Source organism: Podarcis gaigeae (genome assembly GCF_964106915.1).
Source record: "Podarcis gaigeae genome assembly, chromosome: 8".
In the NCBI taxonomy this organism is placed as follows: domain Eukaryota; kingdom Metazoa; phylum Chordata; class Lepidosauria; order Squamata; family Lacertidae; genus Podarcis; species Podarcis gaigeae.
Genome location: NC_139684.1, coordinates 79,463,455 through 79,481,178, shown reverse-complemented (window position 1 = coordinate 79,481,178; position 17,724 = coordinate 79,463,455). Strand labels below are relative to the sequence as shown.

The 17,724-nt window shown below is 45.7% G+C and overlaps 1 protein-coding gene across 1 annotated transcript; it reads left to right on the top strand.

Moving 5' to 3' along the window:
- Positions 1–270: 270 nt before the first annotated feature.
- Positions 271–16,505, top strand: LOC310851466 (guanylate-binding protein 7-like). The gene is made up of 11 exons (XM_083753923.1): positions 271–595; positions 2,630–2,863; positions 4,903–5,030; positions 6,510–6,619; positions 7,489–7,697; positions 9,369–9,602; positions 9,862–10,142; positions 11,952–12,164; positions 12,497–12,599; positions 13,009–13,202; positions 15,604–16,505. Exons 2-11 carry the CDS (start codon positions 2,659–2,661, stop codon positions 15,739–15,741), a joined length of 1,815 nt encoding a protein of 604 aa, XP_083610049.1. The 5' UTR covers positions 271–595; positions 2,630–2,658; the 3' UTR covers positions 15,742–16,505.
- The last annotated feature ends 1,219 nt before the right edge of the window (positions 16,506–17,724 follow it).

Here is a 17,724-nt window from a genome sequence, read left to right as displayed (position 1 = left end):
GGACTAGATTACCCTTGGTGCCCCCTCCAACTCCACAAATCTATGAGTCTTTGATTCTATGGCTCATCATCACCACGATCACCTTGGAAATTGAGCCATGTCTCTTCTGCAGGCTTTCGTCTCAGACAGAGGTGTGTAATGCTTAGAGCCTTGAAGCAGAAGAAACAACCCGAATTACAGTTACTGAGGGCTGATTCATGAGCTAGGAGTCAACGAATTACACAACTCAAGCCCGTTGTGTGCAGCGCAATCATCCCGCTTCTCCTAATCACCCCCCTTCCCCGCTTCCAAGGCTGCCAGAGTTGATCTGCTCAAAGGACAAAGGCAGTTTCCCTGAAAGGGAAAAGCGAAACTAGAAGTAGACATTTCTCATGCTGAAAGAAGGAAGATTCCAGGCAAGGAAACCCCCAGGAAGCACCCATCCCACCACCATAAAAAAGCCAGGGGGGAGTTCAGTGAAAGGAGAAGAGGTGAGCCCGGTTCCAGCAAGAGAAGAGCCACAGCAACTTATTGCCTTTGGCAAAAGTTCTGTCCCAAGCAGTGAGACTCAGCAGCAACCCAGATCATCAGCCGCTGCTCCCAGTAAATTAACTCTGTAAGTACCATTTTCCTTCCTCCTGTCCCTCCCGCTGGCTTGAGAGAGACAGGCATAAGATTCGGAGGCCAGACTTCTCAAAGCAGGGAAGGGACTGCTTAGATGAGTGCAAGGATGCTGGCCAGCTAGTAATAATAATAATAATAATAATAATTTATTTATACCCCACCCATCTGGCTGAGTTTCCCTGGGCAGCTAGGGATGGAAGCATCGACCAATTTCAGTTCTCTCAGTTTCTCGTTCTTCCAGTCTTAAATTTGATTCTTTCCATTTCTGCAGCAATCTGCAACCCCCCTAAAATGTGCCACCTGAGGCAGCTGCCTCACTCTGCCTAATGGAAGGACCACTGCTGCTTTTGTCTGCGGTCTGCTTGCTTGCTTGCTTTAGTGGTTGTGTCGTTCTTGCTGTTACAATATATTAGGTTTTCATTGTCATTGTACACACATGCATACTCTGGGATCTGCTTGGATGTTTCCGACCTTTCTTAAAATAATAATAAAAAATTAGTTCCCCAGATCTTACAGAAAAGAGTCTGAAGAAGCCACAGGCAGGCTTTATTAAGAATTCTCCTAATTTTCCCTCAGCTGATGACAGCCAGTTCATTGCTTGTCCCTGAGCTTGCCTTGCTCAGTAGGCAGAGAATACAGAGTAGAGAGAATTCAAACAAGGGAGGTTGGGATGGAACGGAGTTATCCTGGAAAAGGGCACTAGTGGCTGGCTGGCACTATAGAGCACACTGCACAGCGTTTTGTTGCAGTTTTCACTTGTGGGACTAGAGATTTCTCTGGAAGTTGATCTTCAAGCAATTAAGCAGTGGATCCAGACTTAGTTAGACATAGACAGACCCATCAGATCAATGGGACAATCTCATTGCCTGCAATGGATCTGCACATCATACAGAGAAAACACATTTCCCCCCCTTAAGAATCCTGGGAGCTGTGGTTTATCCCTCACAGATCTACAATTCCCAGCACCTTTTACAAACTACAATTCCCAGGATTCTTGGGGGGGGTTGCTTTACATATATGGGGTGTGCTCAGCCCAAAGGTGAACCCAACCTTTACACTATGCTCATATTCATCAGCTGTGCATGTTTGGGCTACAACAAAGAGGCAAAGTTTTGGAATGTGTTTCCAGATGTGGAACAATAAAGAGGCAAAGTTTCCAGATGTGGCTTGGAACATAGAACCAACTAAAGGGGAGGTCACCTTGAGCATAGTCCTGTTTGGTGCTGTGCCCTATAACTGACCAGGAACACTGACCACAGTGCTGTCAAATCCATTAACTTGGCGTCCTTTCCAACTCTAAGTTTCTATGAACTATGTAAACAGTTGCAGGGAAAGTCCAGCTCTTGATTTCAAAAGAGGAAATTATTTTAAAAACAATGGGGTTCTGGTAAAAAAAGAAAGGAGGAAGCTGAAAAAAGAGCATTTCCAGAAACAGCTTGAAAGCAAAGCGGACAATGAGTTTCATAATGCTTTTCTGAACACCCTTTAGCAGTGCAGAAATAACGTGGCCAGGCTATCCGTTTGTGCATCAAACTTGGATGTCTGCAGAAGGGGTGCCTATGTCTGAGAAGGTACATCTGCACATGCCCTCTACACAGTTTTATATCTGTACTTTCTAGGGTCCTGATACCACAGAGAACCTGAAACCTTTGTCGATGTGCAGGACTGTTCTAAAAAGGGATAAAACATGATAGGGTTGATTCATAGAGGGTCGACGTGGACCTTAAAAAAGGAAATAGCTAGTGCCATCAATACAGGCCCTTAGTAGCCAGAATAGCAGTGAAATAGGCCATCTACTCTTAGGAAAGCTGAGCAGCTATTCTGCTGAGTTTAAAAAAGCCAGATTTTCTGAACATTGTGTGTGGGGGTGTGTGGATATGTATCTCGTATTGTTATAACTCTACACTTGTAAAATCAAATAAAAATTATTTCAAAAAAGAGAGAGAGAAGAACCTGGGTTTTTCTTTTCACTAGCAATATACTGAGGGCAGAACCTGATAGTGCAGTACTTTACTTTTTCTCCCAGGAGGTTCTTTGTCCTGATCCGTCCCTCTCATGGACTCTCCGCGGCCTCAGTCAGTGAACATGGAAGAGCCAATGTGCCTGATCGAGAACAACCCCAATGAACAGCTGCGGGTCAACCAGGAAGCCCTGAAGATCTTGCAGAGCATCCAGAAACCCGTGGTTGTGGTGGCCATCGTGGGACTGTACCGCACAGGCAAATCCTACCTCATGAACAAGTTGGCAGGAAAGAAGAAAGGTGAGTCTGCAGGAAGAATCTGCTCTGTGTTCCTGAGTAGAGACTGGGGTGCTGAATGGGAACATTCACACCACGCCAGAGTTCCCTGAGAAGAGGGATTGATTGGAGGGGAATAAGGAGGCCTCCTCTCAGCTCCCTTAACAAACTACAGGTCCCAGTTTTCTTTGGGGAAAGCCATGACTGGCATCATAGCAGTTCAAGCACAGAGTGTGAATGTGGTCAATGAGAACTTAGTAAGGGGGCAATTATAGTGTGAAGTCCCTTAATAATGGGTTGTACCAAATTAAGTGCTCAGAGTTATGGATGGATTGATGGATCTCTCTCTTTCAGTTCTCGCAATTTCTCATCTCTCCAGTCTTAAATTCAGTTCCCTATATTTCTGCAGCAATTTGCAAATAAGTAAATAAAATAAAATCCCCACCAGCTTTTCTCCTAATAAAAGGTTTTCAAAGGTCTCGGAAGCCGAGCATTTTGGTTTTTGAACGCCGAAAACTCAGAAGTAAATGCTTCTGTTTTTGAAAGTGCCTCAGAAGTTGAACTTCTGAGGTGGCTTCCTGTTTGAGTTTTCCATACGTTTTGAGGCTTCCATATTGAGTTTTTGGTTTTTGAACATTTCGGAACGTTTCCGGTCTTCCAGAATGCATTACGTTCAGAAACCGAGGAACCACTGTAAAGACCTTTTGGTATGCAATTTTGCCCAACATTTTTGGAAAGCTGTTATTTTCACTAAAATATGCATTGCCATGCACAATTTACCCTAATGTATGGATTTTTGTGCACATTGCTCTGTTGGACAGCTACGTTTCAAAATCTGGAGAAGTGTGGATTTCAGAGGATGGCTGGGTTTTCAGTAAACACATTGTTTTGTAAAGCATGGATATGGTTGGTTTGCCTTTGCAAGCGAACTTAACTGAACTTTCCCCCCATCCTCATTCAGAACAGACGCAGTGAAATTCATGAGGTTAGTCATGCCCAGTAACTTCATTGGGTCCACTTTGAGTTGGGCTAGCAGTGCATACACATCATATCCCTGTCTCAAGTGCATGTGCAGAACTGTTCTAAAAAGGCTAAAATAGAGCTGATTTGTAGAGGGTCAATGTGGACCTTAAAAAAGGAAATAGCAAGAGGCCAGAACAGTAGTACAACAGGCCATCTGCTCTTCAGCTACTTGCTGGCTATAGGTTTTTGGTCTGCGTTCCCTGCAAATGGAAATCCTTCATTCACTCCTTCTGATCTTTTGAACCTGTTCCATCCTCCCTTCTGTGCTGGAGGAGTCATCTAACCCACTTTATGGGCAATTAAGTGGCTGACAAGAGCCCCAAGGTTCCTTTTACAACCAGGCTATTGCTGCAGTTTGTAGTTATGGTGCAAGAACAACTAAATTATTACTTATACCCCACTTATCTGGCCAGGCCTCCCCAGCCACTCTGGGCAGCTCCCAAAAGAATATTAAAAACACGATAAAACATCAAACATTAAAAACTTCCCTAAACAGCGCTGCCTTCAGATGTCTTCCAAAAGTCAGATAGTTGTTTATTTCCTTGACATCTGATGGGAGGGCGTTCCGCAGGGCGGGTGCCACTACCGAGAAGGCCCTCTGTCTGGTTCCCTGTAACCTTCCTTCCTGCAGGGAGGGAACCGCCAGAAGGCCCTCAAAGCTGGACCTCAGTGTCTGGGCTGAACAATTGGGGTAGAGACACTCCTTCAGGTATACTGGGCTATTCCTTTCATGCTGGCTTGGAAAAGAACATAAGTATTTGGCCAAGCCCCTAGAAGATAAGGTGTACACCCACCTGGTGCCATGCAGATGTTTTTGACTACAACTCTGGATTAGGCTGATGGAAGTTGTGGTCCAAAACATCTTCACCCGGTTGGTGATGGATGCTCCATAAATGCCTACTTGTTTGCAAAGGGTGGAAGCCCTTCATTTTAAGAATTGGAGTGAGTACTTTTCAGAGTTGGAGAACAACGCCTCCGCCCACAACAAACAGACAGGTCATCCCCTAATATCTGATCTCCTTCCCCTTTGTACCCTACAGGCTTCTCTCTGGGTGCCACCATACAAGCAGAGACCATGGGCATCTGGATGTGGTGCCTTCCTCACCCTGAAAATCCTGACCACACCTTGGTGCTTTTGGACACGGAAGGACTGGGTGATGTGGAGAAGGTAGGCTGGAGGACAGGGCTGGAGCCAGTGTGGTGCAGTGGTTAGGGTGTTGGGCTGAGACTTGGGAGGCCAGGGTTTGAATTCCCACTCAGCCACAAAGCTTGCTGGGTAGCCTTGGGCCAGTCACTGCCTTTCAGCCTAATCTACCTCACAGGGTTGTTGTGGGGAGAAATGTGTCACACTTAATGAGATCCCCGTGACATCCTAGGTCCCAGGTTTTGGCCTTGAAATCTCAGGCTCCTGAGCTGGCAGTCCTAAGAGCTAGGCTAATCTGGAACACTCCCAAAGCTTTTGTACGTGGAGTGGCTGGGCAATATGCAAACATCTGGAAGTAGGGAGTTGATGCCTTGAAGAGTTTTCTTTTTAAAAATGACAATAATTATTAAATTCATTTTTAGCTTTAACAATTAGCATCACAAATAAATAATAATCATATACATATAGGATTCTCTGAATCCCTGGACTTCCCTCCACCTCTCCACGGTTTCCATAGTTATTCTTTTCCAACTGTATCAAATAATGTTCTCCGTATTTTCTTTAACCTCAATTCTCACCATAGTTCTCATTACACTGCAAGTGGTTTTTTTAAAAACCCTGCCAGTGTTTTAAATTGTTTACAGTGATATTTTAAGTAACTTATAAATTTTCTCCATTCTTTATCAAATTTGTTATCCTCTTGAACTCTGATCTTCTCGGTCATTTTTGCCATTTCGACATAGTCCATCATTTTTGTCAGCCATTCTTCTCTTGTAGGTACTTCGTCTTCCTTCCATCTTTGGGATAATAACATCCACACAGCTGTTGTAGTGCACATAAACAGTCTTTTCTGCTCCTTTTATTATATCCAGACCTAGAATTCCTAATAAAAAAGGTTTTTCTGGTTTTTTCATGCAAGTTATTTTAATCATTTTTTTCAACACATTATAAATCATTTGCCTAGGACGGTTTTCTACAGAGTCCTTACGTACAACAGGAAAACTAGACTAAGCGCAGCCCCAGAGCTCTTGAAAGTCACCACAATCTGAGGCAGTGGGAACAGAAAAGACCCACCAAAGCAGTGTCTCTAACTCTAGCGAGTGCAACAACTCTAGGTTGCTGACATCAGGAAGGCACCATCATTGTACTCTTTCCTGCAAGAAATTAAAACTTTTTTTTTTTTTTTGGTAAACCTAGCATAGATGTTGATATGCGTTTAATCTCTCTTGCTGTAGATTTCTTTTAATTAAAAAAATTGCATTGCTGGGGGTTGGACTAGATGACCCCTGGGGTACCCTCCAACTCTACAATTCTGTGATTCTATGTTTTCCATTGCTTTTAGCTTTTTTATTGCTTTTTTTTTTTTACAAATTTATTGCAAACCTCTTACAGGCTTTGCCGCAATCGAGCGGTTTATAAATGGCGCCAGATGCAAATAAATAAACCAGGTGCAAGCCCAGTGTGCGAGGGTTTCGTGCCATTTATTCCTATCCCTCCCTACAGAGCAACATCGAGAATGACGCGTGGATCTTTGCCTTGTCCATTCTGCTGAGCAGCACCTTGGTCTACAACAGCATGGGCATCATTGACCAGTTTGCCTTGGAAAAACTGCAGTATCCTTCCATGAAAAATCCATTTCACCTCCAGCTCCCTGATTTGCAGCCAGAGTAGATGGGGCAGGGACTTTGGTTTGCGTGGTATCTCCATGAACATTATGGGATCTTCCCCATGGACTTCTTTGCAGGATACTAGATGGTGCTCACAAGCCTGCAGTACAACAGTTCCCTTTGGACTCTTGTGTTTGTTAGGAAAACATTCTTTAAGAAACAGATAAAAGTTCCTGGAAGTTTTAAAGAGGGTTCCAGAATTTTCTTTAGTGTGTAGGAGTGGCACTCTAGGCTTGATTGGTGTCAGCTGGAGGTGCTAATAATAATAATAATAATAATAATAATAATAATAATAATAATAATAATAATAATTTTATTTATACCCCGCCCTCCCCAATAAAGGGAGGAAGCTGCAGGCTGCAACTTCCACACGAGGAAAGTACACACACACACTGTCCGCACGCTGACCACAAGGTTGGAAGTAAGACTATCTGCTGCTGATATTATGAGTTTTTGCTGGGTCAGGATTGTTAATTACTGGACTGAGACTATACCGTGCTGGAGAGATAAAGAAGGAATGTAAATAGCTTGTATGTAATAGTAACAGAAATGCTTGTGCAATCAGTCAAGCAACAAAGAAGCTCTTGACTGTGAATTTGAGTATGACTCCTGTTCTTGTCCTCTGCCTCCGGGGAAAACTCTGCTACAAACAGTAAGAAGTGGTTTGACCGAGGTGCCACCACACAAGCAGAAAAGCGCAGCAGAAGTGTGTGGGCGGTAGCCTCTAATAGTGTTATCTAAGTTATTTAACTGAGAGATTATTGCCCCAGGAGGGGACAAGAGTCATCTCCATACATTCCTTAGTGTAATCGCAGGTATGTGACAGAGCTGACTAAGCGAATCAAGGTAAAAGCTACAGCCACAAAGACCTCTGAGGATGGAGAGGAGGAGAGCAGTGACGACTTTCTCAGGTTCTTCCCAGCCTTCGTTTGGGCTGTGCGTGATTTCACGCTGCAGCTGAAGCTGAACGGATGCCCCATCTCTTCCGACGAATATCTGGAGAACGCCTTGAGGAGGAAGAAAGGTACGGCAAAGAGGGCTGATGGGATCCCACCCAGGTGTAGGGTTGGGTTTTGCGTCACCGATCTGAAGCTGTGGCAGGGACTGACTCTATCAGGGGCGGGAAACCTTTATCCTTCAAGGAGCTGCATTCCCTTCTGAGCAACCTTACGGGGGCTACAGGGCCGAGGAAGGTGGAGCAACGCCTGTACAACTGACCTTAGTACAGCAGGTCAGCATATTCTCCGCCCAGGCAAGCAAGAAGCCTTATCAGAGTTCAGGGACACAGTTCAGCCAGGCAAAAACTCTCAAGGAGGCTGCAAGGCAAAGCCATTGAGGTCTGTAGCCTGAAGAGAAGGGGTGTGGATTGGGGAGAGTCATGAGGGCCACCCAGAGAGACCTGCAGGGCTGTTTTTGGCCCACAGGCCTGAGATTCCCCATCCCTGAATGACATTCCTGTTAGCTTTTTATAACATCCGCGTCAGTGGGAAGTCCAAATTCTATAGGCAATGATGAAAAATGGGAGAGAGTCTTTCTGTGAAATGGGGCCATTGAACATAAGAATCCCAAAAAAGCCCTGCTGGCAGGCAAGAACTGTATACGTACCGATGTATGGTTCCCAATTCTGTCATTTTACTCCACAATTTTCTGGGGTTGCAAACAGATGTTTGTTTCTGGAAGCAATTAACGTGGAAATGAGTGCTAAACCTCCTCTATATTCTGCTAGATTTCTGGACGTAATAATAATAATAATAATAATAATAATAATAATAATAGTAGTAGTAGTAGTAGTATTTCCCCAGCCACTCTGGGCAGCTCCAAACAGAATATTAAAAACACAATAAAACATCAAACATTAAAAACTTTCCTAAACAGGGCTGCCTTCTGGTGTCTCCTAAAAGTCAGATAGTTGTTTATTTCCTTAACATCTGGTGGGAGGGCGTTCCACAGGGCGGGTGCTACTACCAATAAGTCCTTCTGCCTAGTTCCCTGTAACCTCACTTCCCTCAGGGAGGGAACCGCCAGAAGGCCCTCAGAGCTGAACCTCAGTGTCCAGGCTGAATGATGGGGGTGGAGACACTCCTTCAGGTATACGGGGCCAAGGCCATTTAGGGCTTTAAAGGTCAGCGGCAACACTTTGAATTGTGCTCGGAAACATACTGGGAGCCAATGTAGGTCTTTCAGGACCGGTGTTATATGGTCTTGGCAACCACTCCCAGTCAACAGTCTGGCTGTCGCATTCTGGATTAGTTGTTGTTTCCGGGTCACCTTCAAAGGTAGCCTCACATAGAATGCATTGAGGTGGCTTTTACATTGTGTGAAAGCTCAAATATAATGTGGATACATGAGGGAAACAGAATGAACTGCTGATGTGGTCTTTCAGGACTACGTCACTTAGGATTGCATATGGGGTACTGTTTAGTTGAAAGCTAGCAAAACGAACAGGAAAACAGGATGAGCTAGAATTTTCCTCCCTGGTTCATCAGCTTTCTGCAGGTGGGAGGATTTTGGCACAGGGGTGTTTTCACCGAAGCCATTACAAATGCACATTCCAAAATGCTGTTGACGTGAAGGATTGTACCGCTTGGCCAGCTGAATTTGATCTGAGGCAAGCATGACGCCTGGAGCAAAGATGGAATGCAGCAGCCCAGAAAGACTGATGGCTTTGTACTTTCTTGCAATTCTCCCTTTCCAGGACAACCTGAGAAGCTGGATCTTGCCAAGAAATGCATCCGCCAATACTTCCCCAGCCGCAAGTGCTTTGTCTTTGACCGCCCGGCCGGAAGCCGAGACTTATCAGAACTGGACGACCTGTCTGAAAAGATGCTAAGCCCCAACTTTGTGGTGCAAGCGCACCGCTTCCGCCAGCACATATATGAGAGTGCTCAGCCCAAAATGATCGAAGGAGGACACCTGGTGACCGGGATATGTGAGTAGAAGGGAAGGGACCAGAAAAAAATGGATGTGTTAGCAAAGTCACTTAAGTAACACAGAAGGAGTCCAGAGGGAGAAAAGGAATCGTCGTAACACTTCACAGGAGAGAGGGGAAAGTCCCATTGCGCAAGTGGAAATCCCTGACAGATACCCACAACTTAATATAATTGAAATAGGAATACAGCATGTCTCACAATAGAAATTCACCTAGCTAGCTAAAATAAATAAACTGGCTTTCTTCCCTCCCTTTGCAGTGCTGGGGCACCTGGCGGTGACCTACGTGGATACAATCTCCAGTGGCTCTATACCCTGCATAGAGAACGCAGTGGTAGCCTTGGCGCAGATTGAGAACACAGCTGCTGTGCATGATGCCATTACATACTATGAAGGAGAGATAGAGAAACATTTGAAGCTGCCCACCGAGACTATCGAGGAGCTGCTGAAAGTGCACGCTCAATACGAGAAGGAGGCTATTAAAGTGTTCTTGGCTCGGGCCTTCAAGGATGACGATCACGACTATCAGAAAGAACTTGGGGTATGACTCACCAGTGGGCATGAGATATGGGGCTCTCCATATCTGATATGGGAAAAACTAGAAGGATTTTGTGTTGGATGGAAAGTTGGGTACTCAGAAATGTGAGGTTCCTTTCTATGGGGCAATGTATTCATTCCTGTCCTAGTTCAGAGACTGAGTAGCCAAGATGTCAAGAGATGAGATCCGGCTCCTTAGCAAGGTTGTGTTCTTGGCCGTTGATTGGATGCCATTGGAGCTAGCTGAGTTGAACTAAGAGGCCCCCAGGAACACGGAACATCTGGCAGCCTCTTGGTTTTGTTGGGATGAAAAAGTGACCCTGTTCCCAAGGGAGGTGTTTAGAATGAGGACCAGTTTGAGGAAAGGACAGAGGGTAGTAGATGAGCCACCTTTTTCAGGCAAAGTAGACTTGCAGCAGGTCCTGTTATTTGAGGCCTTATCCACACTTACTGTTTGCCCTGCTCTTTCTGAGCTTCTCCACTCAAGCAAGTGGCCACTCCTATATGGGGAAAACTGAAGAGGATTTGTTGTTGGAAGGGAAGTTTGAGACTCAAAAGTGTTTCTTTCCTTTTCCACGGAGGGTAGCAGGTTGATGTTTGCCCTGGTTCAGGGACTGACTGGCCAGGATGTCGAGGAATGAGACGTGGATTCTTGGCATGTGTCATGAATACACCAGCTCCCAGGGAAGAAGTGCAGACAGAGGGAGAGGGGAGACAGGAAAAGAGAGGGTTAAATACAGAGCAGGGAGGAGAGCGGGAGAATTCACAGAAGTCTGGAAATGAGGAAGAGGAGAGAGTTGACCCCATTAGGACTCCAGAATCGCCTTCCTCACAAGAAGAGGGTAGGCTGCTTTTGGTTTTGAAGGAAGCAAAACCCCTTGTGGGAACATCGCCAGTGATGGACAGCAGGCAGATGTTGCTGCTTTGTGAACCTCTGTTGCTTTTCTTGTAATAAATCTTCTTTTAATTAACCATGCTCGTGGTTTCCAAGACTCCCTGACAGCATGGTTGTGTTGGCCATAGATTGGGTTTGGTTGGAGCCTGTTGAGTTGAGTTGCCCCCAGGAAGGCAGGGCATCCAGCAGCCGCTTGGTTGTGCAGGGACAATAAGTTGATCCTGTTCCCAGGGAGGTGTTTCGAGTAAGCAACTAATTGTGGGAGTACCATTTTTTGGAGTGGAACAGAAGTTTGTGGACCAGCTGTTCTCTTCTTCAGGCAAAGTGGACTAGCAGCTGTCCAGTTATCCAAGTCCACTAGTCCTTCCATTTATTTCTTCTCCCTCTCAGTTGGCAAATGGGAAGCCAACTGACAACCAGATTTGGTTCTGGGGTTCCCAGTTGTTGATCTGTAGCTAAAGCCACTTCTTCTCACATCAAGGGCACCTCAGTCACCCCCCTGGGTCTCCAAATGTGCTTTTTGCACTCACCCACCTGGTTTTATACACAAATAGATGAGAAGGTTGAATTAGGGGCCCTCCAGCCTCTTACTCCGAATAAGTTAATCTTACATTGCATGTTTGGGTTACATCCTGCTTGCATTTGTTGACGTTGCTGGGAGGGGTGGCCCAGTGAAATCTTGTGCTTTCCTGCAGACTTTCCGTTTGACACAATGAAGCTTTCGACTCTGGTGATCCCATTGTTTTCCTTTTTCTTTGGCCTTCTGCCTGGGAAAAGAGTGAACCGTGCCAACAGATTTGTCCTTGTTTTTAGGATGCTTAGAGTTTCCAGACTTTCTGGAATGGGGAATATAGGACCATCCTCTACTGCTGAGCATCTGTTCCCATCTGACGCTATCTGTTTCTTGCCCAACCCCAGGAGCGGCTGCAATCCAAACTTTCCGAGTTGTGTTCTCGCAATGAGCAGGTATCGTTGGATCATTGCCAGGCGGTGCTCCTGGAGCTATTCCAGGACCTGGAAGAGAAGTTCAGCAAGGGGATCTACTCTGTGGCTGGTGGTTACCTGAAGTTCCTGGATCACCAGAAGGAAAAATTGGAACAGTATCACCTGCTGCCTGGGAAAGGGATCATGGTGAGTCAGACTCAAGGGGAAATTGGGGGGGGGGTGGCAAGGGCCAGAAGGATACCCCTAAGAAAAATAACTCCCCCTTTAGCAGCCTCAGAATGTTATTATTAGTTATATAATGCCAGATATGTACACAGGGCACAAAGTGATAATGTAAGACCCCATTCGTGCAAGGATTATCACTGGCAGATTGGGGCTCAGTCACCCCCTTTTCCTTCCCCTGCATCCCCCTAAATCTAGGGGTCCCTCTGACCCTTCGCAGTAAATTTGGGGAGAGTGTGGGGTGTGTAGAGGGGCGAGTTGAATAGAAACAAACAAACGACTTCAATCTCTCTCAGGCTTCCAAGGCCCTGGAAGAATTCCTGAAATCCAAGGAGGCAGCAGCACAGTCCATTCTGCAGGCTGACCGGACCCTCACAGAAAAAGAGAAAGAGCTTGAAGGTGAATCTGTTCAGGGACAGCTTGTTACGACTCGCAGACACTTCGGTTGCTTCCACACTGGCCATTTAATGTGGAATCGCCACTTTTTGCTCACACCCTTTTTGTGAGATCTCTGCAGGTGGTCACGAAGAAAACATCCCCCTCTCATGCCTTTCTGGTTTATCTTCAGTTCTTTTCTGTCCCGCCCCCCCCCCAGCAAAAAGATAAGAAAATCTACATTTTTAAAGCTCAGAAGAAGAGCTGTGTCATTTCCTATCCCCATGTAATGAATGTGGGGTGCCCCTGCAGGGCAGATTCATGACATTTCCTCTGGAGTCCTCCCAGTAGATGGTGACAGGAGGTAGACTGGAATAAATCCACATCTTAAAAAATACCGGCATGAACTCACTGCTTGTCTCTTTCTGTGCAGTGGAGCGAGTCCGGGCCGAGGCTTCTGCACGAGAAGCTAAGCTGCATGAACAAATGAAAGAGGAGGCCATCAAGATGGCCCAGGAGAAAGAGCGGAGTTATAAGGAGCATGAAGCACAGTTGATGGCCAAGATGGAAGAAGACAGGAAGAAGATGCAGGCTGAGCATGAGATGGTGATGAACAGGAAGCTTGAGGTAATAGAAGCAGCTCCTTTCCCTCCCTCCCTGCTGGCCAGGGAGGAGGGAGGCTCCAACTGTGTTGCTTGACTGCATTGCTCACACAATAAGGAGTCTAAGAACGACTGGGGGTGGAGCTTGCATGCCTTGTGCCGTTCAAATCGGCCGCGTTGCCTGGGGACTCGCCTTTGCTCAGCGCTTCCCAGCAGAGAGGTGACCGTGGTTTTCCTTGCTGCATCCCTTTGCTGGGTTGCTGCGCTGTGGGAACCACCGCTTGTGGCTTCGTTTGGCTGCTGGCTGGGCTTTCTGCCTTTGGCTCGGAAAGGCTCAGAAGTTGAACATACCTGTGCTTGGAATCGGATGGATACGTTATCGATGGCCCACTCACCCTTGTTGGGGGAAAGGTCTGTCTGGAGCGGGGGCACATGGGAGGGGGGGAGGAAATCACTTATTTTGGCTGCTGATCCCTTATTTTTGAGGCTGCTGGTCCCTTATTTTCAAATCTGTAGGTTGACAGCTATGGTAGAGGTATGGCCCCCCAAGGCGCTCAGGCTCTTTGGAATTGCCTTAGGCCTCTTCGTAGCTACATTTCTTTTTTTCATTTCACTTTTAATTTGTATACCGCCTTTCTATATTACTATGCACAAGGCGGTTTACAGCAACAAAACATACAATAAAGAACACGGGCCTTGGAATAATCTTTAAAATGGAACAGCTTATATCAAATGAAGCAATATTTAGTAATCTAGTAGAATGTAATAGTACACAATGAAATTAACTCTCAATACATGAGCAAATAATAATTAACAATTGCAATGAATAATTAAATTCCTTCCATTTTATTAAATTAAATTCCATTCCTTTTATTTTGTTTCGACTATGGCAGACCAACACAGCTACCTACCTGTAAATAAATAATTACTAAACCATGACCAGTAAAAATAACTACAGGTCACAATGCATAAAATGCCACATTACATACCAAACCATGTAAAAGGATCACATTGAGAAACAAAGGACACACCACTGATAACATTATTGTTATTATTAAAATCCCTAAATTCCTCTCCTCCCTTTACCTGTTATGGACCCTGCATTGCATTCCCCCTTGAGGGTTTTTGCCTGACTAGAATATGCCCTTGAACTCTGATTATGCCACTTGCATAAGATTTCCATATGTTAATTTACACGGAAAGCACCCCGTTTAGGAATAACAGCTGCAGTAGAAATACAATACATTGTACTCCAGTGAGGAAGGCAGTGACCGGGGATCTGCGTGGTTGCCCAGTCTGCTGCCTAGGCAAGGCTGGGCGATGTATCGATACATCGTCCCATGTAGGTTTGTAGACCACACCGTGAGAACCTTTTCAAAACGAATGAGCTGGCAATTTATTTCTGAAGCACAGCCTCCAAAACTCCAGGGGGCGGTATAATTGTGAGTCGTCTGGCAGCTGGCTGGCTGCCGTCCCTTTCGGCTCCCTTTCCCCTCCGATGGCAGAATAATCCCGCTCCCAGCCTCAGTGTCTCCCTGCAGCCGCAATATCTCTATTCGATGTAGGAATCGTGGCTGGGCTGCTTATTCCTTCTCCTCCTTTCTGTCCATGGAGGAATGGAAGGAGTTTGCCCTTCAAAGGCAAGGGCTCACCTTCCTCCAAGAGGAGGGATCCGCATTGCACATGGTACATAGCAAATAATAAATAAATAAATATTTATACCCTGCCCATCTGGCTGAGTTTCCCCAGCCACTCTGGGTGGCTCCCAACAGATTATTATTATTATTATTATTAGTGATAAAACATCAAACATTAAAAAACTTCCCTAAACAGGGCTGCCTTCTGAGGTCTTCTAAAAGTCAGATAGTTTTTATTTCCTTGACATCTGATGGGAGGGCGTTCCACAGGGCGGGTGCCACTACCGAGAAGGCCCTCTGCCTGGTTCCCTGTAACCTCACTTCTCACTGTGAGGGAACTGCCAGAAGGCCCTCGGAGCTGGACCTCAGTGTCTGGGCTGAACAGTGGGGGTGGAGATGCTCCTTCAGGTATACCTGCTAATCTCCATGACCGCTCTTTCGCCTAATCTTCACCCTTCCATTATATAGTTCCATGTTTCAGACATTGTGATATATCACTATACAGTATCTTAGTGTTTAGCTGGGGATACCTTGCGATGTCGAAAACCAGATATCTCCCAGCCCTACAGCCCAGGTGTTGCTGATGAACCTCTGCTCTCCCTTCTTAGGGTTCTTTGTCTTCCCAATGGATTTGCACTGGGCAGCCTTTAAACAGAGGACTATCCTCTATATAGCATAACACACACGGGCACTCTAGACAGCCCTGTGCCCTTTTATTCATTCCTCCCATTCCTGCTGCTTTGTGAGGAACTGGGGCTGACTTCTGTCTTCATCCTTGCCACTCCTTAGGAGCAGAGGCGCCTTCAGAAGGAAGGGTTTGAGCAGGAAGTCGCAAAGCTTCAACTTCAGATCCAGGCACTGCAGAAGACGGTGGAGATGCAGAGAAATAGTGGTGGCTCCCGGCCTCGTCGTTGTGTAATTCAATGAAAACAGCATCCCTGGAAGTGTCGATGGGTTGAATAAAGTGTCTAGATTGGCCTCAGGACTGTGGATGGGAGTGCAGCTAGGAAGCCAAGGGATGAACAGAGATCTACCTTATGTTACCATTTGCGCACAAAGGAACCCCAACTCTGCCTTTTTAAGACACAGCCTATTTCTAAAGGGTCATCTACACTTCCACTTGATCTGTGCCTATAAAGCACAGGTCTGAGTGGTTTTCCATTTGCCCCACTCCTTTCCCAAGGAAAACCTGCTCTTTAGTTCTCAATCGAAGCAAACAACAAATCCGAATTGCTGTTTGCACCGATCGAGCACTAAAGAGCAGTTTCCCCCCACCCCCAGGACAAGGGGAAGTTTGGATAAAGCCCTAACAAAAGAGCAACATGAAACAGACTGTGACATGAAGACTCGGCCTTGGGCCAGTCACTGTCTCTCAGCCTAACCCATGAGCGTAGCCAGGATTTTTGCTGGGGGGGGGCAGGATCAGCTAGTTAAGTATTTCTATTGTTTTACTTGTTCTAGGGTGGGGGGCAGCTGCCTCCTGCCCCCCCCCACGGCTATGCCCAAGGCCTAACCTACCTCACAGGGTTCTCATGAAGATTAAATCTGTATGCTACCTTGAAGGAAAAGTGGGAAATTAATGCAATATATATTATCATCTATTTTTTAAATAATAAATGCATATTATTGGTTTTTCAGTGAAGTTGTACTGTTGAAAAAAGGTAGAAATCAATAAAGTACAATTGAACAAACAGAGATATCACATCGTTTTTCCTGTGGAGTAAGATATGGGGAGAGAGTGTATAAAGCCAGTATAGATAATACAGAACAAGAAAAACAGCAGTCATTCATGTCAATTCACAGAGCCAGCCCCCCAAAGCCAACGTATAGAGCAGAGGGCTTTAAATGTTTGCAGGTGGAATTAATAAGAGTCAGAAATGGAAACCACACGTCTGCAAATGCATCTGTTAAAGCTAAAGCTCACTCACCCTTTGGTTGGCCTCAAATTATGAGAAAGCCTCTCCATCAAAGCCAGATGCCAGATATTATGACTGTACCATATTATGACTGTACCAATTTTCAGTGGGTGTTTTCCTCCCTCCTGCTACTGCCCCCCAAAAGACAGCTAATGAGATCCCTGTGAAATAGTTTAGGACCAACAAAAGAGGAAAGTAGAGTTAGTGAGGGAGACTTTGGGACTCTTTGGGGCTGGGTATTTTTAGAGACATGGTTAAATACAAGGCCCCAAACCTGAGCCACGTGGAGTCAATGCTACCACATAAGAAAGTTGGAGCCCCAAATGGACCATCCACTCCAGCAGTTAGGGAAGAAGGTGGGGCTCATCTAGCTCATGCATATCATCATCTTGATACAATATGAATGCAACTCAGCGTGCTGTGGCAGGTTTGGGCTTAAATGCGGGGAAGCTGAGCTGCAAATGCGTGCTCAACTGCGAAGCTCCCTTGAATGGGGTTTCAGAGATGGTGGTGCAACAGGGAGTCCTTGAAGCAACCCACAATCGTCTAACCTTGACTCCCATAGGTTCGGGCTGGGGTCATAAGCAAGAGACTTCAGCCAGAAGATAGAAGCAAAACAGCAGCCAGTTGGTCTGATCTTTATTGCTGCAAGAAGACTTCTTGCTACCACGAAGATGAAGCAGCCAGGTCAATGGTTACATCCTTATTTTAAAGTTTCCCAAAGTTTCCCATACTACAACTCAGGATGCATCATCAAAACATCATAGATATGTCACAGAAAAGGTGTGGCCTCAGGTAGAACCTGAGATCCAGGCATGCCCCTGTCAATCAAATATAGCCTTTCACACTTACGCCATCACAGTACAAAGAAAGGTATTTTCATTATTTTCACTGCCATGATCCTACACTTTGTTGAAGGGAAACTCCCCTCTGGAGTAGAAATCATATACAGTGGTACCTTGGGTTACATACACTTCAGGTTACATACGCTTCA

Coding starts and splice junctions, on each gene's coding strand:
- LOC310851466 (XM_083753923.1), top strand. CDS start 2,659: ATGGACTCTCCGCGGCCTCAGTCAGTGAACATGGAAGAGCCAATGTGC. Junction 7,698..9,368: donor CGCCTTGAGGAGGAAGAAAG/GTACGGCAAAGA, acceptor CTCCCTTTCCAG/GACAACCTGAGAAGCTGGAT. Junction 12,165..12,496: donor TGCCTGGGAAAGGGATCATG/GTGAGTCAGACT, acceptor AATCTCTCTCAG/GCTTCCAAGGCCCTGGAAGA.